Source organism: Dicentrarchus labrax, unplaced genomic scaffold (genome assembly GCF_905237075.1).
Source record: "Dicentrarchus labrax unplaced genomic scaffold, dlabrax2021, whole genome shotgun sequence".
In the NCBI taxonomy this organism is placed as follows: Eukaryota; Metazoa; Chordata; class Actinopteri; family Moronidae; genus Dicentrarchus; species Dicentrarchus labrax.
Genome location: NW_026136724.1, coordinates 8215514 through 8241989, shown reverse-complemented (window position 1 = coordinate 8241989; position 26476 = coordinate 8215514). Strand labels below are relative to the sequence as shown.

Below are 26476 nucleotides of genomic sequence, written 5' to 3'. Positions count from 1 at the left end.
ATTTATTAAACTAAACTAGGAATGAATACATGCATACAAATGATCCACATTAGGCAGGGCACTGGCTAACAGCTAACAAGGTGTAGAAAAAAAAAAACATTCAATGCTCTCCACTTTTACCATGTTAGTGCACTTGAGTTTACAGCTGTAGAGATGAGTTTCTCATCTTCTTAATTACTTTCAGGCAGACTAGATGCTGTACCACGGTACAATTAATTAAATATGTGATGCGTATCATTAATATACAGTTAATGTGAGTCACTAATCACCAAAGTCATCAAACGGGAACATCTTCAGGGCTAATGAATTGCATCACTATCCAATGAAAATCTCAAAATTTGATCATTTAGATTTCTTTAGATAAAGTGAAGGAAAGTGTTTCTTTATGAGCTGAAATTCTTTACTATCAGCTCTAAAGATAACACACACACACACATAAACCGGCAAAATACACCAGCAGCATCACACAAAGGCCTCGCCAGATATGACAGTGCTGATCTCAGATCTGATCAAAGCGTCTACATTGCTGTCAAACCATGCTTTCTCCTCCCTCGGGGTAACCTATACCAGTACAGTTCACTGCCATCCTGGCCATGCCTCTGACACATCACCTCTGACAGCTGTCAATCACAGCAACAGGAAGTGAAATCTGACACCAGATGGGCAGGAAACACACGCACACGCACACAGACACTTGCTGACACACATACTCCTTCGTACTAATTTGCTTTCTCAATCTCCCTCTGTGAGACCTAATAAAAGGGGAAAGAACAAATTAAAGAGATGACAAATAGGGACAAAAGATAGAAAAGAAGAGGCACATAAAGAGATGGAGAGATGGTGAGGCAGCATCTTCAACTGATATGACAACTCTCTAATTATGTGAAATGTCTGGTGGAGCTTCAATCGGGGGTGGGGGGGTGGGTTGGGGTTATCGCTCCTTCGTTCCCACTCACACACAAACAAGACGGGGAGAGCCACACGATAACGGCAGTATGGGGATGGTAACCATGGCAACTACTGACAGCCAATTGGGGCCACTTGACTGACTTGACTGACAGTAGCATGTTGTTTTTCCACCCGACTCGACAAGGGATGCCATCAGTGCTGTGGTATTTGTGGCGCTCACCTTTCCACCTCTTTCCTCAGTTTTCCTCTGCCCCTCCTATCCCACTTTCCCCCCTTCTCTTGATCTATTTTCCTCTTCTCCCTTCATCTCTCATCTCCTGTTTATCCCTCTCTCCCCCCTCCCCCCCATTTCCCTCTCCTCTCCTCCTATTTTTAAATTAATGAATACATCTACTGTGCCGTTTGAACTGGCTAGAGAGTCCGTGTCCCTGACAGTGTGTTACCTTGACGACACAACAGCAAGAAAGCTACCCCCGGGGGGGGACCCTCATGCAGCCCTCTCCTTTGCTATCGAAATGAACTGGGTTTTTAGCCCACTGGAGGAGGGTGAAGAGGAGAGGAGAGTGGGGAAAGTGAAATTAAAGAGTAACAGAGGAAGGGGAATGAAAGAGAATAGGAGAGGAGAAAATGAGACTTCACTGCGAGAGGACGGAGTTGAGATAAAGAAACAGTACAGGTGTGAGTCAAAAGAGTTGTTGAGGAAGAGAGGCAGGCGGTATAATTAACCGTCCCAAACGGTGTGAGAGCAGCGAGAGGAAGGTGTGTGTGTGTGTGTGTGTGTGTGTGTGTGTGTGTGTGTGTGTGTGTGTTTGAGACTGTGTATTAAGCTGCTCTATTTCTGTCATTATGGACGCTGTTTGGAGTCGAAGCTTATACCATGGGCAGAGACAGAGAGAAAAGTTGAGAAGGAGTGCGAAAGAGGAGGGGGTTCAAAAGCTAGAGAACGTGGGAGAGTACAGAGGCTGCAGCTCAAGCCAGTGTTTTTCTAGGTTAAAGATGGAGCTGGGTTCATTGTTGTGGTAGTCGCCGCTGCTGCTGTTAATATAATGAATTATTGTAATGGAAAGATCTAATTCAGTGAGTGATGACATCATCCCCTCGTCTTCATTGTCCACATTCGTTTCATTTCTATTCGGGGGTTTTCAAGACGTTTTCCCTTCTATGTCTCTCCTTATGTGCATAAATGTACCGAAAGGGTACATGACGTAACATTTTCTTTGTCACCGTGTTTTTGTGTTACTCCGTATTTATGGTTGGTTGTTTTCATGAAATGTTATACTATATGATTTATTTGCTCTTAAAAGGGTTTTCGTTCATTCGGAGTCACTTGAAAGTAGTTAATTAGCTTAGGGTTAGTGGTGGAAGCAAGACTGCAAGTTCATTTACATACTTACTGTGCTTAAGCACAATTTTAAGGTACTTGTATTTTACTTTTATTTTACTATTATACTAGTATTTGAATTTAATTCAACTTTATACTTATATTGGGCTTTTTACTCCACTTTATTTATTTTACAGCCATAGTTACTTTTCAGATTATTATTAAAGATTAATTAAGTGGTTTGTAACCTCTTTGGCTTATGACCCCTTAGAAAATTAGATTGATTTCCCCTCTAAACCTCTTAAATGGCTCCATTTAAGTAATTCTTTGAGGCCCAAAGTGGTCAAATTATCCAGTGTTTCACGAAAAAATTCCTCACACAACCCTTCATTTTTACATTGTGGCATTGGTACTTTAACTTAAGCAAAGGATCTAAACAATACCAATATGCAGAAGTCCAACTGACATAAAGAAACAAGCTGCCTTGAATTACCTGAAATGACCCATAGTTTATAAAAGTATAAATAATAATAGCATTAAAACAGTTAATTACAGATTTTATCACATTTCATTTAGGTTGCCCTTACATTAATGTTCTGTAGCTTCATAAATTAAGCTTCATTTTGACTGTTGCACATAGTTTACAGAGGAAGAGGCAACTGAAGGCAACTTAATGATTCCAGTTGAACCACTTCCTCTGTGTCGAGCAGTTATCCTTCCTTTAAATTCAGGTAATCGGAGTTGTTTGAAAATGAGGTGTCACTTCTGATCTGTGCCATCAGCTGACATTTATTTTAACGGCTGGTCTTCCAGATATTTTCTTATGACACGGATACGTATCACTCCGGTGTGGTATTGCTGGTTTCCTAACCACTCAGTCACTCCTCCTCGAGCTGTTTCCTGCCCTGTACTTGGTGCTCTGAAGCTCGATACTGGCTGGGCTGCCTTTTCATCACATTTCTTCTGCTTCACCTCTGCATCCTCGAACCTTTTCTGCCCCTACTTTAGCTTTTCACACTCCTTCAATTATTCTCCACTCCTTTTACATTATTACTCTTTTTTTATTATTACTACACTATTCTTTTTTTTCCAGGTCCTCTTGTCTCCTGTTCTGTCCTCTTCTCAGGGGAAAAGGGGTTTTCTCAGTGAGAGCCCAGAGCATTAATTCCTGTGCTGTCTTCTGTCTGACTTCTTTCCCACCTCGCTCTCTCCCTATCTCTCTCTATCCTTCTGTCTGTCTGTCTGTCTGTCTGTCTCTCTCTCTCAATTTGACCGTGACCTGAATAGGCTCTGTGGAGACTACACCATCTCACTGAACTAGATACAGTTACCCGAATGTAGATACGTACAGAGAACCACATGGTAGCAACCTGTGTATGGTCTAATGATTTTCCAGTTCAGCTACCTCGGATGTCCACCACATCACACATACACAAACAAATGAATACAGGCTGTCTGAGCAATATTGCTTCATAATATGTGAAGGTCCAGTATTCCCGATCTAATGAACCTTGGGTACGTCTACTCAATGAACGAGATAAAGAACCCACACAGATAAACCAGCAATGCTAAAGATAACGCTGGGTAGAAAACAAAGGGGCTATTTTTCGCTGTGGTGACTAATCTGAAATTAGAGTCCATGTGTGACTGTAAACACCAGCAAAAGAAAGAAGAAGAGAGAACGACTCTGAGAAAGATGCAATTCACTCTTGCAATTCCTGACCGTTTTCTTTCCACTCCGACGGTGTGATCACACATGGATAATACATTTATATTACATATAGACTTAAGTCCAATCTGAGCCTAGCTGCGGCAGAGCAGTCTCTCACTTGTTACCAAACCAGAGACTTCTGTTCCCTTCCGCTACCTTCCAGTCTATCAAATACTTTGTCTCCTGCTACTCTTCCTCTTCTCCTTTTTACTATTCAAGTGCTAGTGTTCAGCGATTGATCATCTTTACTTAATTTCTCTTAAGGGCCAGTCATTTCTCAGGAGAAAAAGGAAGGCCCCTCTAACAGACCTGCCTATCCACAAAACCACAAAACCACAAAACCACAATGAGCTGAAAGCTACAGACTGGGGTGATGATGCAGAGGGGGCCGGTCAGGCAATACAAGAAACCCATTCACCTTGCTAGTAGTCCTCTCATTAAATGTTAATGCGAAAAATACAGTTTATTGGGGCTTTAAGCGCTTGTTATGAAGGTCCAAAACACCTCATACATTATGCAAAGACTGTAAGCGCCCAATCGTAGACCACTACATGACTAGTGGTTTAGAAAAACAGAGATGCTGTAATGTTTTCCTCTCATCGTAATTCTTGAAGTTACGCCCTTTTTATGTCCCATGTCAAGCATTCTGACTTTAGTTCAAGTGTTTTCCAACTGGCAGTTTTTAAATCATGGAGCTATACTGTATTGGTATGTATGTGTATTTATATTTAAATAGAGGTCCTATTCTCTTGGCCTTTCATGCACTTCTCTGTATCACATCCACCACTGCAGGACTCTTTGCTGTGTGTGTATGTAACCGTGCTTAGCAACAGACCAGGAATATTCTTGGAAACATGTGGAGCGAGAGGAGACAACTGGGCATGCTCAGATGTTCTCAACAGGTCGCTGAGCACAATGCTACAGGTACCTGCATCTTCTTTGTGTGCTTTCTCTAATGTTTTCTCCATCACTTCTTTCCCTCTGATCCATTCAATTTCTTAGTGATGACCATTTGTTACAGAGTATGAAGAAAAGCACATGCTTGCACAACACCCCCCCAATCTCCCCCCCCTCTCTCTCTCTCTCACACACATACACACACACATACACACTGAAGAGGAGCATCAGCAGCTTGTATTCTCTCTCTGCTTCTCTAAGAGGGCTGCCCTAATTCTTCTTGACAAGGGCTGGGAGAGCCAAGAGAACATCTCAGCACACACACACACACACACACACACACACACACACACACACACACACACACACACACACACACACACACACACACACACACAGAAATATGCCACGCCACTATCCATTTACAAACAGACATGTGTAGCAAAATACACATCAGTCATGGAGAACACACAGCCGCACATCTGTGCTAGTGGCATTTTACCTAAATTGCCTTTGTCACCGCTTTCAGTGCAGTTTAGTCCAACTCGCCTATAGTTTCCTCCATCAACACATGTCACTGGTCTTCGTATGACTGTAGCTGCTCAATACGGACACAGACCAAACGTCTCCGCAGCTTTACATACAGAATGAGACGAACAGAGGATGGGAGTACTATGTTTCCATAATTTATGCTCAGTCATACAGTATAATATTATAGTACAATGTCATCATGCAATATATGGGACAAGCTCAGATGCTATTTGTCAAGCAGCCAAACTGTGTGTGTGTGTGTGTGTGTGTGTGTGTGTGTGTGTGTGTGTGTGTGTGTTTGTGTCTGTGGCTGTCTGCACATGTCTGTCTGTACAAATAATTGTGTTACCGAATGTCGGACGGTGTGAGTGTGTAAGCTGGGGCTACTCAGAGCTACCGCAGGAAAAAAGGGAGGAAGGAAGATGGAGGTATTTCTCTTTCTAATCCCTTCATACAGCATTAACCTCCACATGCCTCTTTTGCTCCATGACATGTGTGCTGTGGCCTTTGTGCAACGCTATCAACAGGATGTTGAGTGTGTGTTTGTGCATGTGAGAGAAATGGAGAGACATGCTTGGATGTGCAGGCCGAGGCCAGGGGCTTCTACATGAGGGAGAGGGGGAGACAGACAGAGCGGGAGGCAGCATCCCTGGAGGAATTCAAACAACCTCTGTGCTATGTGACCAGGATGGAGATGACTTCATTAGGCCAGCCAGTTTCTCCCGCTCGCGCTCCCCTCCGTCTCTGTCTCTCTTTGGCTGTAAATAGGGCTGTGAGGGTGATTTACTGTATGTCAAGTAATCTTACTTGTCAAATAGTCTAAATCTGTGTTGCACTGACAAACTGGGAGCTTGGTGTGAGTGTGGCTTTGCGCCTTTCTCTTGTGAAATGGCAGAAGAAGAACCCTTATCAGATACAGCCAATTTCTATCCAGATGTCACACCCAAAATGTCAAAAAATCAAATTGGGCTGGCAGAATTCATAGGGAGATGTTTGATTTGTCTTATTACGGCTTTATGTCCCACAGGAGGCAATCTACATCAGAGTGAAAATAAAATGTCAGACCATGAAATGTGATTGTATTTCATGTGTGTGTGGCTTGCGCTGAAAATGTCATCAGCTGTCTGACTGATGGGAGGCACAGCAGCACAAGTGTGTGTGTGTGTGTGTGTGTGTGTGGCGCGCGTGCATGGGTGTTTAAATGCTTTTAAATGCATGTGTGCGCTTACTGTGTGTTATGTATGTGTCAGCCCATATGCAGTCCTTCAGCTAAATTGGTCCCTGAGGCTATCTGCTGTACATCTTGGTAGTTATTGATGAATTCAATTGCTATTAGGACTTTGGCACGTTTTCCCATGGCCCATTGAGCAGAGCTTTTAACGCCTGCTTGACCCAGAGGTCAACAGGTCTCGATGCTCATTTATTCTCCAGGAATATTCTAAAAATAGAAGGACATCTACTAGACACTTCTGACATAAATCTGTGCAAATCCAATAAAAAATCCACATGAGTAGGTCCACAGTAACGTTTGAGGAATAGCAGTTATTTTATAGTAAGTCTCCTATTTGCAACCATCCATCTCAGATTAGTGTGCCTTTGAGTCACTGATGTGAAAGGAGTTTGTGTGTGTGTGTGTGTGTTGTGTGTGTGTGTGTGTGTGTGTGTGTGTGTGTGTCCTTGAGCCCATGCTTTATCACCTGCATTTTAAAATAACACAACAGCTGTCTAACCTTGAGAGTAAGGTCAACGTGTACACCTATTACGCCTCCACTTATTACTTCTGCATGTAGTAGTAGAGTGGTACACAACTGGTGTGTGCATGTGTGTGTGTGTGTGTGTGTGTGTGTGTGTGTGTGTGTGTGTAGCCCTTGACCTTTGCCAATGACTCGCGCTCCCTCTCCGTCAGATCTTTATCAATCCATTTTCTTACCACAGCTATACAGCTTGATGTATGGAGCGGAGGCATTGTATCAGTGTGTGGTTTGTGTGTGTGTGTGTGCCCAGAGCAATTAAACACACATGGACACACACATGTTGTGACAGAGCGCACATACCGTCTGGCAACTTATATAGAAAACCACCCGCAGCGTGAGAGTTACAGTAGGAAGGAGGTCGATAGTAATTCCCTTCCGAGTGCGTAATTTCCTCAGAGTGCATAAATCTTTACTGCCCCGACTAGAAAAAGCCCAAACCCGACTACAGAACAGGACTGTGGCCTCTAACACACACAGAAAAACAATGGCATCAATTCATGGCAGCTCAGAAAGACTTTCTTCAATGTAGCTTTGTCTCACTGATTGCCAGCACCACTGTGTTCTCATCCAAAATCATTTGCGCTCCCTGCTGTTCAGAACCACACGTAAACAGACAGAAAAAGTTAGCGGCCGTCGTCGCCGCGCACACATCCTTTTGTGCTTTTTGCTGGCATTGAACCGGCGCGCAGCAGGCGACCCTGTCTTGGCTTCAAAGTGATGGTTGTCAGTGGAGTCTTCAATAAGAGAACCATTATGTGAGCTCTATGGGGCCAAAAAGGTCAACGCAATCACTTCCCATAGACAGAGTGGGTGTGAGCGACCTGAAAATAGATAGCGGGTCGGGCATGACTCGTGATGTTTGGAGGGCGGGGTTGCGGGGCGAGTGGTTCGGCCCTAACGCTCGGAGCGAAATAAAAGCCTGTGCGGGGGAAAGATTTTCTGTAGTTGCTTTTCAAGAGAAATAGCAACAGCGGCTTTTAAAATGTGAATCAATACAATCAGTGGTGTGAAGTACACCGGGGGCACTAGATACGATCTACAGCATGTGACCCTCAGGAAGAGTCAAAGAGTCACGTCTTCAGGGAAGAATGTTAGCTTTACTTTATCTCTTAAAGAAACACCTTGACACTAAATACTTTGCCGCTAGCAACGCCTCATCCATTCATCCATCCATTTCCTGCCGCTTATCCAGGGTTCGGACCGCGGTGGCAGCAGCCTAAGCAAGGTATTCCAGACATCCCTCTCCCCAGCAACGTTTCCCAGCTCCTCCTATGGGATTCCGAGGCATTCCCAAACCAGACGAGATATTATATCTGTGCAGCATGTTCTGGGCCTTTCCCCTGGGGCCACCTACCTCCAAAATAAAGGCTTACCCAGGAGACACCCCAATCAGATATCTGAACTACCTCAACTGGTGGTCAACACTACATTACATGGAAACACCTAACGTAAAATCCTTAATATTTGTAATGCTTTCTGAGGGATTATTTTTGCATTCATGATTACAGAAATGGCCTGGGGACCAAGTAAAATGTGAAATGTCAAGCTTTTCCTTTAACTTGGGCTTAATTGTGCAAAGTTTGTATCTGTTTTTGTATCCAGCCTTACACAACCTACATTTATCCAACCTACTTTTCATCTTTTTCTTGGCTGTGACCCAATAACCTGAAGCATCCCCCCCTCTATCTGCTCCCCATGGTAAGATTCAACCAAATCACTGTTTTTCGTACTGCAAGTTGTCTGTCTTGTATTTAGGGTGCTGTTATCTGTGCGGTCTCTGACTCTCTTGAACAATAAAGAAGGTGAACTTTGCTCCTCAGCCAATGTGGAGACAAAAACATAGAGCAGTCAATGGGAAAATCAATATGTTTTCTTTCTTATCTGTGGAAAGACTGTTGGACTTTGGACTGGAATGCACATTGTAGATAATGTCTACATCTCCCCATGACCTTGGCAAAAGTTCAATGGTCCTGTACCACATCTTCACTAACTCAAGATTAACATTCTCCAAAGCGGATTCCAAACCAGTCACAAACCAAAGGCCTCGACAATAGCATCACCTAACGTAGCTTCAATGGACTCTCCAGTGTATTTTATTCATCAAAGAGATTAATTTATTTATTTATGTCTAGGTCAAGGCTTTCCTCTTGTGCATCTGAAATTGAAAGTAGTGATATTCAGCCTTCATATTGCAGGTCTGAGTGGATTGTAGATTATATCTGTTTGTATCCGGCAGCCACACTGCTCGCGGTGGTGTAATATTACTTTCAATATCAATATTACAATGATTACAATGCACGCTGATTATTTTGCCCTCCATCTTATATACACACGCCACTCTGCAGCAGAAGTGTTCTGACCTCATCTTGATGTAAACTTTTGTTTGTTTTGCAGACTTTAATATCCGAAGGATATTAGTAGGGCTGCAACTAATGATTATTTATACATTAATTGTTTGGTCTATATATTGTCGTAAAATAGAGGAAAATTTCCATTCTAGCTTCTCAAGGTCCACAGGATATCTTTGAATGTCTTGTTATGTCAGTCCAAAACAATTTAGTTAAATGTGATATAAGACAGAAGAAAATAGGAAATCTCCACATTTGAGAGGCTAAAAACAGCATTTGCTGCCATTTTTGTGTAAAAAATAATTAGATTAAAACAAATCAATTATCAGAATAGTTGGCGACTCAATTAATCAATTAGCTGACTAATCGTTGAAATAGAAAATATAGGAAGATATAGACATAGATATTAGAAACTTTTAAACTGCTCAACAGTTGGAAATGTCTTTATTCTTCAGCTGAACACAGAAATGTATTACAGATTTTGAAGTGCATCAGCTGCATACTGGGGCTTTAAAAAGTTGCTAACACAATACATTTTCTTGGACAGATTTTAATATCTTAAATATTCAGAATAAAAATAAACAATGCCAGCCTTTGGCAGCTTCAAACTATTGGCATCATATCAGCCTTAAAAATAGCGGTTGCAACCTACATTGAGCATTATTATTATAATTTGTTTTAATAATAATGGCTACCTTGCTGGTCTTTTTTAGGAAGGTGAGATTGTTGTGTAAACAAATGTTTTTGGCAAACAGCTATTTAGAAAATACTACAAAAAGCTCAATGTGGAACACTAACAAATAAGCAAAAGACACATCTTACTGTAAAAGACTTGTGTAGGCAACGCGGCACCACGGCACCACGGCCTGACTGACAGAGAGACAAACTGCTCTGTAGGTGGTAGCAGGAGCCAAAACACAATTTACCTTCCCTTCCAATATTTTCCTGTGTCACCATTTTACCTTAAATGACCAGTGTTGAAGGCAGCTGGGTTTTTAAAGCCCTTTTTTTTTTCTCTCAATGACATGAATTATCCATTAGGCATATTAATATGTACTCTGCAGAACTAATGCAGCCGGTAGTGTGGGAGCTCATATGCAAGTGTTAAACCAATCCAAAAGGTTTGTTCATGTGGTTGTGCTGCGGTCAGCACTAATGCAACAGCAGTGCTTTTGAAGGAACAGAGGAACGAGAGGAAGAACAAGATGTTAAATGTCAATGGGAGTCTTTCTCCAGTTTCAAACAGTCGTTGTGTGCCTGCTAACACATGGTGACAACCACGCTGCCAAATGAGCCCATTTCAAATTAGACAAAGGCCAGGTTTTCCACTAGGAGGGAGAATATAAGCGATCACTTGAGCAACATGACAAGCGTATGATTAGCTCGTCTGCCTACTGCCAACTGATTCCAACACTAGGCTGTATGCACTCTACTCACTCTGCAGCGATCCACCTACTGTCTCAGAGTTTAGACTGGTTCCACTGGTGAGTAAACTCGCACCATTAAACTTGCGATGCAAAAATGATCACTGTCACAGTAATCGCAAATCATAGCACAGTCGCAATATCTGTCGAAATACTCCCAATGTGATGTTTTTACTATATTGTGCAACCCTACATTAGAGAGGGCCCACTCTGATCAGTCTGTGGGCACAGTAGACTGTGTCCTTTAGTCAACCACAAATTTTGTAATGTACTCACAGCAAATCTACATCGAACAATTGTACACAATCAATGGGGAAAATCACTTAAGTTGTAAGAGATTAGCCTAAACGACTATTATGTAATGGGTGTTTTAGCTCATATTTGGCATGACAAGAAATACCTAAAGCCGCAGGACTACTTGTGGCTTGAAGCTGATACGATGACACATTTTTTGAGTGAATCCATTAGGATCACAGCAGTCGCGTGTCCCAGCCTTCAGGCCTGCACAAATATGACCTCGTTTTCAAATTTGGCCTCTTTTTTCCAAACCTGCCTTTACTAGAATCAGTCAGGAACAATTTGTATACACATGGACGTAAAGTCAAGATGTATTAAGGTCTATTGCTTTTATATTTACCTGAAAGTAAGAACACACATGCAGGACGCAGCCAGCCCTAACCATAAAAAAAACCACCTGTCTCCCAATTTTCTTTACACCACAACCAATGTGTTGTGGCAACAGTGGATACTGGAAAGAGATGCCTTTTTTAATCCTTCCTGTCACCCGACAGCAGAGAGAAGGTAGACAGAAGAGGAGAGAATCTGAGAGTTATTACTGTCAACATTTACAGTGTTTACTGGCAGTGCTGGGGTGCATAGCAAGACACCCAGACAGGAGGGAGAGAGAGAGAGAGAGTCAGAGAAAGATGTGTCAATCAGTCTGAAAGACACTGGGGGGAAGAAAATGTTTCAATCCTACTCAAAAGGCAGTAGCTATTTGTCTCTCAGGGTCATTCTTCTGGAGCCACAAGCTTGTTTGTGTTTAAGCTTCATTTCTTACTTTTCTATTGTGCTGGTAGGAGCTGGAGAATAAAGACTAATGCTGCTATCCATTTGTCACATAAATCCCCCGCCAGAGTTGGAAAGTGTAAATCTCGCAGCTATCTCGCTACATTTCACTGAGACACACCCCCTTTTGGTCGTAATATCAGCCGTCCCACTCGGGGCTCCTCAGAGTACACCGAGCTGAAAAAGGAGGAACGTACGACTCGCAAAACAAAGATGGCTGTGCCCATATTGAAATGTATTTTTTCTTTGTATTTGTACTACGTTGGTCGTTTTAATGTTGATTTTAAATGCTCTTACACACTTGTTTACATTACTGCTTTAGTCCGGTCACCAATTTATGCATTGCACTGTGTTGCTGTGCGTGCAATACAATGTAAAGTTTTGTTTTCTAGCTGGTTTGCGTCCATGGTCTTTCCGACTCATAATGCCCAAAGACAAACTGGAACGCTGTAAGTGGTACAAAAGTCACGTTTGCGCGTCAGAGCAACTCGGGCGGGGGATTTACGAGACAAATGGATAGCACCATAACACTATACCTGAGTTTAAGAACGGATATAAAACTTATATAAAACTGTCTTCCAAAACTTTTTTCTTGACTAAAGTTCTAAAAAGTTTTTATTTTCTAAACAAGCAGCTGTACAAAAACTAAATTATAATTTACATATGATTTAAATATTTAATTAAGTAATCTTTAATCTTTTAGTAATCTGAATATTAGGTACACAAGACCATAAATCTGACCAGGAATATTTTGCTACAGACACATTTTTGTCAGTACAGAAACAGTGTTGTGGTCTGATACCCAGCTTAACACACACACACACACACACACACACACACACACACACACAATAGGAAAACACATATAATAAAAAATAATAATAATTATCACAACTATTTTACTTTCTCTTACAATTTTAATGCAAAAAAATGGCTTAAAAACATTGCAACAGCAGAAAAGCTGCCGTGAAATCAGCATGTGAAATCATGGAGGGACTGCAATATCAACTTGAGATATCCTCTACAAACACAAACTTTCTTATAATGCCAAGAAATGTTCTAAGCCTGTCGCTCATTTGAAATAAGAGTTTAAGTGTTTCTTTTGTGTGTGAGTGTGTGTATGTTTGAGTGTAAAAACGGGCAACAGCCTGTGTGCTGGCCTGATCGATGGCCATAATGGAATATTTGGGCTTAAGGCCATTCACAGCAGAGTCCCCTGGTAACACTAAAGTGCATCAGGGAGTAATTTATTCTTCTGTGACTGTTGGAGTGTGGGTGAGGAATGGTTTGTGTGTATGGTGATTCACATATGTCCACCTATACAGTATGTGTGAACATACTTTCATGCATGTGTGCCTTTGTACGACGCAGTAGGGCAGGGTTGGTAGCGTATTGATCCCAGCTGATACCTCAGGCTCTCCCATCGATCAGCAAAATGTCTCCAGCTCACTGCTGAGCCTGAGCCAAGCTCTTACCTCATAGCCCCATAGCATCAGAGCATTATCTGAATTAGCTGGAGACGCTGGCTAACATGATATGTCAATATTTCTGCAACAGTTATGTCACCACTGACTATACAACAATAACATGAGGAGAGCTACTTCGAATCTGCTTGAAGTCTCGCAATATTTTTCCTTTCTCACTCTCTTCTCTCTCGCTTGCAAGAAATCTCAATTCTAAGAAGCCATTCAGCGTCTTAAAAAGGCTTAATACGCATGAATATCAAATTAAAAGTCAAAACCAGAGATGATTATGTCACTTGTTGGCAAATTGCCTTTTTCGTTTTTTTCCTGAAACAGGTGACAACATCTTGAGAATGTGCCCAGAATGTGCGCTCAAAGAGAGTTTCAGTAATGCTGATTTGCACTGGGAATAAGCCACTGGAAAACACCCCCACCCCCGGGGGCCGAGGAGCTGGGTGACTCAGACATTAGCAAACAAGTTCATATATTCAGCTGCAAGATGGCATGGTCTCTCTGTTACTAAGGAGATGGTACTAAAACCTTCTGGACATACAGTAACTACAGTATCTGAGGGACAAACTGTATCTGTGCACTCCTCTAAGGCCAGCAGTGTAGCAATAAAATCACAGAAAGTTTGATCTTTGAAAAGTGACAGTGTCATCCACAAAATATACTGTATCATGCACTTAAATCAAAACTAACATTTTATATCGGGCCTAATTGTGCAGCACTCTTATTAAACCAGCTACTACAGATTGAATAGATGGATTTATGTAGAATGTGATCAGTTAAAATTCTAATAAAAATTTGAACAATTTAAGAGTTGCAAAAAAGATTAATCAATTAGTTGTTCAAAACCAATTGAATCTACAACTATTTCAGTTTCTTTTTCTGCCTCAATGGAAGTTACCAGAATGACAACGCAATGCTAAAGTGTCACGACTCTTCAAATTTCATCACAATCCAACCAGCAGCATTTAAGACAGCGACAATGTAAAAAAGCAAACAAGGTTTTGGTTTCTGTTTAATACTTTTAAGTTAGTTAGTTAAGTATTTGACCAAAGCCAGCCAGGGAACACATTTATCTAGATTCTGCGAAACGTTGACTTTTAACAAAATTATTTCTGTTCAACATTTACATAACTGCAACAGATAATCAGACATACAGGCACACTGCATGGTGTCTGCATACAGACAATAACTCCAGTAGACATCTGTCTGAGCATGTGAACAACATATACCCTAACAACATATTGTATGTAGAGATCCGTAGAGATATGACTGCCGATGGTATCACTGTTATAAAGAAACACTGTAATGATGTGGTGTGAACACTCCCTGTCAGCTGTTCAATTCAACAGCTCTCCCCCCCCATCCTAAATGTACATAACGCATTAACCTCTCTGTGGTAAAAGACTGACAGCACATGTAACATGCAACCTATTTCATTTGATGGGGGTAACACATTTAAATGGATTCCCTTACTGTGGGAGAGGGGGGCTTCTGGGAACATGTGGCTGACCTGTGAAGCATACAGCCTGTAGCCTCCTGTGGGTCACCAGTCTTGCAGAAATAACCTGCATTTCTCATCCTGCTCTTATGCAGAGAGGAACATCCTCCCTGAATGAGGGAGAAAGACCCCTTTCAAAGAGGGTTAAATACACACCAGGCTTGCCCCCTGCTTTCTGCGTCTGTTCCCATCACATCAGACAACAAGCACACCGGGTCCACACACCATCACTTCAGGAATTTAACGCCCTTTACGTGCTTTTGATACACCAAAAATGATGCCTCTCTCTTGACTGGTGACCAAGCAGCAACAACAACAAGACTGTCAGCTGTCTAACACTGTAAATAACAACAAACAACTCAAAGGAGGGGCAAGATACAGTATGAAATGTCTACATATTTAGGAATAACTCAATCGCATCCTCGTTGTGCCTCACAGACACAACAAACATCTACAGTGTGTTTGATATTAAATCAGTTTAAACATTGTTCTACTGTTTCCAGTGTGACTACAGCCATAAAACACAGTTTCCCCTCCTACTATCATTGTAAACAAGCTAACCCGTGCAACGTTAATAATGCCGTAACGTTACAGTAACGTGAGGCAATGCGTCCGGTACTTAAAAGTGAGTTTGAGCGGACCTTGCTGGGTTTTTAACATCACACTGTTAACACACTATTCTCATATTATTTGCTGTAATAGTCCCTTGTATGTGTTTTCATTGTGAAATAGTTATTACAGCTCGTTTGAACGGCGTTCAAGTACCGTAAAAGTGACAAACTGCCAACACACTTTTTCTATTTAACGTTAGCTAGCGCTGCTAATAGTCTGCGAGGTTTAGCCGGACCCACTGGGGCAATTTTACTCGCCACAAATGATATTTTTCACGCTAATCTCGGTGTTATAGCCGCTATGAGACACAGGCTAAAGTCAAACTAAAAAGAAACTTGGACGGAGTTAAAAGTGCAGGTGACTTCCAGCTGCGTTCAATGGCTCGGTGTTTTTCCGTAGAGCCTGTTAGACTGAAACCAGGTTAAACAGACACATTCCCCTACCTGCAGGACACTGTGATTTCAACTTTGGTGGCCGGAATAGACGCGTTGAGCGGGTCGAAGTCGCCTATCGACGCCATGTTTAGGAAACTGTTGTTCATCCTGTCATGAATTGTTTTTTTTTCCTTTTCCCGTGTGGTGTGGTGGTCCAGCCCCTTTTTCTTTTTTTTTTGCGAGCGACGACGGACGGCGAGAAACTGTGTGTGCGCCTCCTCGGCGAGAAGTGGAGCAAAGGTGCCAGAGAGAGAGAGGGAGAGGCAGGCTGAGAGATGTGATGTCACTTCTCCCTTTCTCCTCCTCTGTGTGTGTCTCTTTGCCTTCTCCCTTCCCTCTTTCTTTATGCCCCTCTGCCATCTCCTTCCCCTCTTTCTGTCAGTTTCACTCTCTCAATTCAGTGCAGTTCAGTTGACTTCTGTTCAGTTCATTTAAAATTCAGTGCTTCAGATTTACTGGCATGGAAGTAATGACAATGATACAATCATCAAGAAAATAGAAGAAATTTGTCATGAAAAGTCTCCTGTGTGTGTGTGTGTGTGTGTGTGTGTGTGTGTGTGTGTGTGTGTGTGTAGGCACGTGCACATTCCCCCTGCCCTCAATGCTCTCATCCACATCAGTTCAATTCAGTTTACTTCAGTTCAATTTAGTGTGTGTTGCTGGCATGAAACACCCCTCACTCCCTCTTGCTCCGGCTGGATTAACCTGTTAGGGGGCCCGGGACCCCCCAAAGAAAAGCACTGTTGGGTCCCTAATGATGTCATCAGGGTCATTTCGGCTTTACCTTTAATTTATAACAGAAAGCCTGTGTTACAAACCCCAGGTGTGGAGTTTGAATGAAACGAAAGATGATGTTTGCATGATGGGAAACGTAGTGTTTTATGGGCTTAATGTTTAAAAAAGTATTTTGACTCTATATCTTTTTGTTCCTATGTCAGCTTTATGGAAGCGCAATACTAAATCAATGGAGGGCACCTTTAAGGTTAACATTTTTACATGGGGTCTCCCTGTCTAGTCGCCCATTCTGCCCCCTGTTGTCTTTGTGTGTGTGTATGCGTGTGTGTGTGTGAACAGTAGAGTATATGTTGGGCAGCACATTCAGTCCCTCTGCCACACACTTTTTCTGGTGTCTGCGAGGAGATTATTAGTATTATCATTATTAGTGTTTTTAGAAACACTAATAAGTCTCTCTGTTCTCGTTCTCTCTCTCTGCGCTATGAGGATAAGCATCTGATTTAATTAACTGAAAGGGAGACCCTCCGCTGGCAGAGAACAGAATGACAGCATGATGAATATGAGGGGATAAGGAGGAGAGTCACATTATGAGGACATGGTGTGTGTGTGTGTGTGTGTGTGTGTGTGTGTGCGTTTCTAAAAGAGACTTACAATGTATTGAACCTTCGCTCTAGGTGTGTGTGTTTGTAGAGAGGTTGTCAGAATGCATGTGTGTGCCATCAAAAGAAACCGCTGATACAGTGGTCCTTTAAGTGTGTGTGTGTGTGTGTGTGTGTGTGTGTGTGTGTGTGTGTGTGTGTGTAGTATACAAGGGTACAACAGTCCTCCTCACAAGTATATCAAACTGCCCTCCTGGTGAAAGAGAAAATGCCTGCTCACGTTTGCTATATGCAGCATAAGTGTGTGTGTGTGTGTGGGGGGGGGTAAGCATTATGTTTAGATGATAAGAGTCATAGGATTTTAAAATGACGCATCTCAGTATTACTCACTGTGTTTACTGGCAAATCATGTCTCTAAATATAGCTGTCTTACAGACACACATGGACCGACACGCCCTGGGCTGGATTTGCGGCATGGTGGCAAAAACCATTAGCACACCTTTGGGCAAACATCATGCCACCACCCTGCGCCCACATGGGTGGGTGGGGTGGATGGGTTCATACACACACACAGGGGCAAATATGAATAGACGCTCACTTACACAGACACACACACATATACAGTTTGTACAAACAGAAAGACAGAGGCCATCTGACTGTAGCTTAACCCCTCTCTGCAACGCCCCCTTGTGTTGGTCTAAAAATTATTAGCAACTTATTAACTACAAATGAGCGAAATTATAAGAGCTACTGTTGTTGTGTTTTTTGGTTTTTTTGCTAATGCAAGTATTTTTCCAACCCCCCTTCTATTTTTATTACAACCAGGTGCACCATGTGTAACTCAAAAGCCATTTAATTAATAATTCACTATCATAGCAACAAGAACAAAACTGTTTTCACTCTGAATATATGCCATAAAATGTTCCATATGACTGTTGTCTAGAAAATGATTCTGTAGTTATTGCAGTAATCCATTTTGGATAACACTGCTATCTGCAAACTCTATTTAAGCTTTATAACGATATGTAGCATGCATATTCATACATTATATACATTCATATTTAAGTAGGTTCACTGTAAAACAAAAAAAGTGTCTTTAAGTAATTTATGCTTATACATTTAATGGTACAAGTGTCTTCTTCGATTAAAGCCATGAACCATGGTTCTGTGATGTTTACATTAGAGGTTATTAAGCATTAAATAGTGATACATAAAATCAGGTGGAAATTAGCCTAAACCACTACTGCTGAAAGGGGTTAAAGAGGGACACACACACACACACACACACACAAACACACACACACACAAACTGAATAAAACTTTTCCATGCTGTAAGAATGTTGATAGCCAATAATCATAATTCAGCTACTGAATCCCCAGACATGCATAAAACATGATGCCATTTATTACAATAAATTCCTCCATAATTATTACACGCAGGCATGATAGCAATCTCATGTCTCTGCATCATAAGACCCATGTACACACACATTCATCACTAATGTGTTTGTATGTTCACAATGTATACATGTAGAAAGTATATTTCTATTTATTATATTGAAGACATTGTTACTAAAAAGGGAAAAAAGTGATGTTTCCCATTTGTAGGAGATTTTTATGTATGTATTTGAGCTGAAATCTATATGTATGATGAATATTGAATGTATAATTATGTACATAACTATATTCTGTTTTAGTTGAAAAAACAATCTCACCACATTTAGTAGCTGTTCTGGAGCTTTCAGTCATATCAGTTGATCTTCGTCAGCACATGGAGTTTTCCTAGTTGTCACAGAATTGTACATTTTAAAAGTTGAGGTTTGAAGTTCATTCTAGACCCTGAGAACACCAGCTGAGAAAATAATGTCACGACAAAGTCCACATGGTAGCTAATCTGAAGCTTTCGATCACCAGCATGTTTTCATTTGGATTTTTTGCAATGACTGACAAAAGAATGTAAATTTAGTTTTTTTTTTTTTAAATATCAAATTTACACTGAGCGTATTTGGACTAGACTTGATCTGTCCCAAAATGTCAGGCCTGACGTGCACCGAACCCGAAACATAAACGCAATTTTGGGCCCCCGAGACCGACCCGTACCAGAATCTCTGCTTAAAACAAATAATAATATAAAGTCTATTACAACCTAAAGTAAACTACATTGTGCAAATTATTATTAAAACAGTTGCATGCATTATTAATGAAATATTAAAGATATATATATAAAAATAATACAGCAGCAGTTTTAGGACCCGAATGGACCCCACATGGCCCGCTGGGTTCGGGCATAGAAACAAAGCTCTAACTGGGACACGTGGCATTACAAACACGGTGTGAAATGTGCTGCTCTGTGAGGCTAATGCTGTACTATGATGTTTAGCATGTGCGTCATCTTAGTTTAGCATGTTAGCATGGTTACATTTGCTAATTAGAACCAAATTGAAAGCACGGTCAAGGCTGATGGCAATGTCATCCATTTTGCAGGTTGCATGGACGCATTAAGAACATGAATGAATGGCGTTACTAAATTTCATGGCAATTCCTCCAATAGTTGTATAGATATGTCATACTGTACCAAAGGGGTGGAACGACATTGCCTTACCTAAATCTGTGCTGCTACCCTGGCTAAAAATCTCTGTCATACTGGTTACAGATGTTTCCTAGACTCACAGCTACCAGACAGACCAATTAGGGAAAAAATGATTCAGGTACAATAGAGTTAACAGTAAGGTAGAGAATTGCAAAAATGTCCTTGCTTCTTGTCTTTCTCTTTCAGCTCACAGCTACGTGTCCTGCTGTTCACATCCCAGGTAGTTATGATCTTGAATGTTCTCATTTACTCTCCACTACACAGGGTTCAACTGGAGAGCTCTCTGGATGTAATAGTCACTGACACTTGCCACACACTTTATTCTGACCTGCACTTATATGGAGAGAATTTTCTCTCTGCCCAATGTATACAGGAGCACACACTTGACCTGCTCACTATGGTTGCTTCTATAAGCCTTATCTCTCCCTCCTCCCCCCTTTCACGTACAATATCTCCTCCTCGGTGTTCATCCCCCATAGTTTTTTGGTAATCTCCACCTTTTCATGCTGCTCTCTTTGTTGAGACATCAAAACTCAAGCTGATTCAGTAAATGAAACACAGATGTCATTTCTTCAAAAGGCACTGCCCCCTAATTTCATGCTAAAACGCTTTTGGTGGCTTATTAAAAATGTTGCTCTTCCCAGCCTGTTTTTCTTGATAACTGAGATCCGCCGAGAGGGGACAAGGTTGATTTCTGTAGCCGCATTAAGAGAGCAAGCAGGCAGTATCACGGCTCATCAGTTCTGGTCATAAAGCAGCGGCGGCGCTGGTATTTTTAGCCGGAGGATTCACCCTGTGGACGCTCATAGATAGGAGACACGGTGGTGAATATTGACCCTGTCCTCCTGAGCCTCATTGCCGTTCAGATAAACGTCTTTAACTACCACTTGGCTGTCCTCGCCTGTTTCCCCCCACACTTTATCTCTTACCCTCTTTCCTTGTTTGTGTTTTCTCACCTATTCCGTCTTTGTTTCCATATGGCTGTCAAACAAATAAAATGCAAATTAGGTTGTTTTTTTTAAGTGAATAGCTTGCTGAATGTCAGAAAACAAAACATTCTTGCTGCTAATGATGCCCATATTTATTTCATGATTTCATCCAAGGTAAAAACTGTGAAATGCACAGGAACATTCTCTTAATGCACCAGCTAATGGCCAAACAATAATGGGAATATAATACTGAAAAACATGGTCCAGAGCATGGCGTACATCATTATATATTTGACAAATGCATTTCTCTCACTATTTTTGTGTAATTTCTTATGACAAATACTGAAAGGAGCCTGGAAAACACACACACACACACACACACACACACACACACACACACACACACACACACACACAGAAACAAACAGGGCCAAAGCTCATCCCTGGCAATTCCACATAGAAATTAACCTGTATTGATTTTAATCCCTCAGTAAATACAAAGCACCTGCAGCTGTACAAATCACATTATTCAGACGGATTTAGCTGTGAAACAAGAGCATCCGGCGGGGCCCGCACACACCACCAATCAATGTGTTCACTGAACAGATTAAAGGCGGATATATTATCCGAACTCATCATAGATTATGCTACAATTAAACTGAAAGTGGAACTCCCCGCCCGCTCTCTCTGCGTGAGAGAAGTCATTATTGATTTCTTGTGAAACTTGATCATCTGGCTCGTACGCCAGTGTGCCAGGAATATGAGTATCATACGATTCCTGTAGACAGTAAACATCCTTAAGAGCTGGAAGGACAGAGATATAGTGTTCAGGTATGAAAAAGCCACTTTTGGAGGACATCCAGGTGCTTTCCAAGAACTTGTTTCCGGATTAAGATTTCCGTGACCCAGTTATCTTTCCTGTCACTAGCCTGCATAGTGAAAGCGAGAAGATAGTTTGGTAGAAGGCAGAGGAATAAGCTTATACAAGCTCACACTGTAGTCCATTGTTGGCTGTACTTCCTTTTAAGTGATCCTATGTCACAACAAGTAAGTAGAGTTTCTGGTAAGACGCACATACATATACAGATAACTGTGGATAGCATCTGGTGAAGGGTTCATTTAGGCTGACGTTAGAAATGGTCACGTTAAAGTAACATTTCAATATTTTGTGAAATATGCTTATTCAGTTCCTTGCTGAGATTTAGATGATTAAATCAATTCCACTCTAATGTTTCTTTTTTATATGGAGCTACAGCCAGGGACGCTAGCATATGTGATACCTAAACCAAGCTAACCCTCAGTGTAATATATGAAAAATTGACATTCTACATTTAATATAGATACAGTGATTTCATTAGTGAAAACTGATGTTTTCTTTCATCTTTGGACGGAGCAAGACTAGCTGTTTCCCCCCTGTCATTGTGCTAAGCTAAGCTAACCACTACTAGCCCTAGCTTATTTAGCTAAAAAGGCATATTTCCCAAAATGCCAAACTAGTCCTTTAAGGTTAAAGGTCAAACAAATATAATAGTTAGGGTCGCATGTAGACTTTTAAGTAGTTAAGTATCAATATTTTCAAATGTTATATACAATAAACCAACAAGGTCAGCTAGTTAGCCGACCTAGCTAACTTTAGCTAGTAAGTAGGCTACAATATGCATCTATCGTGATCCTCTCTTACAGATGATGCACTGGTTTATGTTAGAATCACGTGTGCACAGTAAAGACAAAGTGGCGAGCTGATTTCCAAGCTGACAATATTATGACATTAATGCAATAATTAATCACACGTCTCAAAATGAGAAATAATCAGTTCTCTGCCAGAAACAGCAGAGAAAGGAAAAGGTTATGTTGAGTTAATCAGGGTGAAAGTTGCAACGTGGGGGTGAGTTGTGTCATCTGAAAGCCCTCATTAGAATAGTATAAAAGTGCAATAGAATAGAAGTTCAACACAGCACACATTAGGTGGTGTGAGGCAGCCGCGAGTCGGTGCTCTGCTCCTGCGAGGCCAATTAACACTCTGCTGCTCTCAGTACAGCTGAACATTAAATATTGATCCCTCCATCACTGTTCACATTAATTTGTGTCTTCAGGGGGAGTTTCTTACCCCTTTTTCACCCCCTTCTGTCATTGTCTGTGGCTCCTGTGCTGAAGTAAATCACAGGATACAATATTACTGCCTGAAGTTATAATTAAAGGAGGAATGAAACCAGATAAATGATGATTTAATCCACAATACTTCCATAGATTATGTAATTTCTTGCAAGGTGATGTATAGTATAATGTATCTATACAGAGGCTGTGTTATGATGTTTCTGGAGTAACAATAGTCCCTTATTGCCCTCTTCATACCATAGTACACACTTGCCTAACACTGAGCCCCAAACACAAATAATACAAATCTGAATAAGAAAATGTTAAACAGACATCTTGCAGATAGCTGCTTTCATTAACCCACTCATATAATCCAACTGTATCATCTACATTGTCAGAGAAACAGAAAAACTGACAAATAAAAAAGTCAAATCCAATATGATTACTTATCCAGTACACCACCTGTCATTATACTACCACCATGTGGTCACAATCAAATAATACATGGGTTGAAAAAATATATATATATAAAGACATAACACAATCTTTTTTTTTTTATTTTAAAATTTATTTTCACACTGCATCTGATATTTTAACTTGCACTTGAAATTGTGCACAAGTGAATCAGCAGGAAGAAAACAACAGTTGTATTTACACAAAAGCAGATTTACAGTCAAATTTTAAAATAAGATACAACTACATTTAGTGGGGTAACTAAGATTTTAAACACACTATCTGATTTATTATCAATAAGAAATACTTACAGCTCACATTGTTGCCTTTTTGGGATTCTTTATTTAGCAATTTAAGTCAATGGAACCGAAAACCAGTCTTGTGCATTAAACTATGTTGTGAGACAATGGGGAAAAACTGATTTACAGTTGCAAAAAAATAGACTTTTCAGTGCAGTTTTTTTAGTCCCATTGACTTTAGCATTGCTGACAATGTTTACCTCCAATATTCAAACCATAGCAAGTTTTTATTCCAATAAATTTAAAGGATACTCAAGATACAGTAGTTCATGATAAACTACCTGAGCCTTATAATAAGGGAAAGCCATATTTGTCAGGTAGTGATTCTACAGTTTAGGATTTATTACAGGCACTGATAATACACCTCCGATTATGGAGAAATCCATCCAATATATTCTGTGCAGCCCATCGTCCATGATGCTAAGATATCCGAGGCATCAGATGGAAATTAGTTAAAAATCTGATTGATAAGGAAGACAAAACAGCCAAAAAAGTCAAAAATCAATGAAAAAATAAATAAATAGTAGCATTTTAGATTCATATTTAAAAGACTGAATGATGTTTGATATGGTTAACTGCAGCCGGTGTGCAGTTTACAAAGACAGCAGAGGAGAACAGTACTGTACGATGAGAACAGAATGAGAACTTATCACATCATTTGGATTGAAAAACACACATACACGCATCTTACAGGAATAGATGCTCTCACAAAATACACGTCATATCCCATGACAAGGTGCTTGATTCCATAAACATGAATGATTTACATTGATACAGCTATACGACTCAAGCAAAAGGTCCCCTAAAAGCAGGAGCTGCCAGAGTCGTACTTCATCTTTGAAAGTGTTGCACAGCCACTAAAGGTTAGAGAAAGTAAATACTCAGTGGGTAACCTTTTCATTGGAAGTGAGAGTATGTTTGCTGGAGACCTGTGAAATGCAGGTCAGAGAAGCCAGAGGGGAGCATGCTGACAGGAAAGTAAAACCATTCAGCAGAGGAAACACCACTTAAGGCTACAAATGCTTGGAAACTGTCCGTGTATCAACCAGAGAATACTGAAACCAGAAACCCAGCAGCTATTCGTGACCGCTGACAACACATCACTTACGGAAATATCGAAGCTGTTTGGGAAACATTGAGACACCTGGATTACTGAATGTAACAGCTATTCTGTCTCAGGTTTTAACAAGTTGATTTACGGATAAAAGCAGGGTCTACCTGTGGGATTTTTCTTGAAAACCTGGACAACTATACTGCCCTGCAAAGCCAAGATCACAATCTGACTTTTTGACATGTTTTACCATCTACAAAATCATTACAACTTACAAAAACCCAGCATATCAGATTTGAAAAACAGCGGTAAAGACCGAACTGTGGGTGTCTACACGCTAGCTAGTTAAGGGTTGCTGGCGAAAACTACTTCACCCACTTTTTCTACCTGTTTCCTACATTTAAAATCATTGCAAATGAGTTTATCATACCATGTAAATAAAGGCAGAAGCTAAATCAGATCACCACCAGTTAAACTAGTCCTGCTAGAAGCTAATCAGCCTAGCTTAGCAGAGTTAGCCTCTGACACAAGAGGGATTTACATGATTTGATATGGTTAAGCTACTTTTCAATCATATACTCAACTGTATTAATTCATTAGACTAGTTATTCAGTGCAAATAGACAAGAAAATTAAAGGAAACCTTTGTTTTTAAGTTCCTCTGTTTCACTATGTAGCCTTCAAATTTCAAGCTAATTTTCCCAACTTCACTGTCCCTGTAGTTACTGCTTTTGTTAGGAATATTGTTGATGATACACACATTTTTATGAAGATATAATATTAGTCAGCAGTTGATTTAATGAACTCTAACTTGACACTACAGGAAATACACAATCTGAAGTGTTAAAGCAGAAAAAGGACCCTGTCAACAAAGCGTAGTATGTTTTATTTAGAGGCCTCTCATGTTCCACTAGAGGGTTTGGCAGTAACAGCTGAAGACCATCGCAGTTTCAGTCGTTTGGTCCTTGGTTACATCTGACGCGCACACACACACACACACACACCCATAATGACCTGGAAAGCAAAGACAGGACACATCATGTTAACACCCAGGATGGACTCACAGTTACTGCTGGTGAGCAGGATTTCCCTGTCTCGTCTCAGGATGACTCTTTCAGCAAGTTTTCATGGGTTACAACACGGTGCGAGGGAGCAAAGCATTATACCAAAACCTGTTTTTTGTTCTCAGCAGCTCTGGCAAAATTCACTTTATGCATACAAGGTATCCATGTTGTCATAGTGCTGAACTGAGCAGAGGAATGTGGAAAGCACAAGAGACTCCTGGATCGACACAGATCCATAAATCCATATTTTACTTTCATTTTATTAATTACTGTCGCACTTATGAAAGGTACGGTCCATCGCAGCTGTTCTGTAGTCCTTGGAGATCCATCTTGACCTAAAACATCAGTAAGTACACTCTGACTAAGAGCAGTCGCATCTAATCAGACTTCCCTGACACGGATCCCTGTGCGGCATCAGTGAAGGATCGATGTTGTTTCAAAGATACATTTTTCAGGCTGGGATCCACGCTTTCAGGCCCCAGACCCACTTTGGGTGCCCATCCAACACAAGCGATGGGTGATGTTGTTGCCTCACAAATGATTGAGATTGACTGGGCCAGTAGACGATCCTCGATTTCAGGTCAGTTCGGTGATTGTGAGGAAGCAGGTGTCAGTGGACTCCTTCCTCCAGAGATCCTTTGGCTTCCCAAATCTTTACCGTGCGATCACTGCCAACAAGCA

The 26476-nt window shown here is 41.0% G+C and overlaps 2 protein-coding genes across 5 annotated transcripts in view; both read right to left on the bottom strand.

Moving 5' to 3' along the window:
* The window catches only part of LOC127358628 (copine-8), an 84139-nt gene extending 67862 nt beyond the window's left edge, over nucleotides 1-16277 (bottom strand). Inside the window, exon 1 of the mRNA XM_051391874.1 lies at nucleotides 15992-16277. Within this exon, the coding sequence (XP_051247834.1) occupies nucleotides 15992-16089 (98 nt within the window). The 5' untranslated portion in view covers nucleotides 16090-16277. The remainder of the gene's footprint in view (nucleotides 1-15991) is intronic.
* A 7198-nt stretch (nucleotides 16278-23475) lies between these two features.
* Nucleotides 23476-26476, bottom strand: part of LOC127358606 (kinesin-like protein KIF21A) — a 37269-nt gene continuing 34268 nt past the window's right edge. For all 4 annotated transcript variants that reach the window (XM_051391817.1, XM_051391818.1, XM_051391819.1 and 1 more), the window contains one exon: nucleotides 23476-26463. In XM_051391817.1, the coding sequence (XP_051247777.1) occupies nucleotides 26406-26463 (58 nt within the window). In that variant the 3' untranslated portion in view covers nucleotides 23476-26405. The remainder of the gene's footprint in view (nucleotides 26464-26476) is intronic.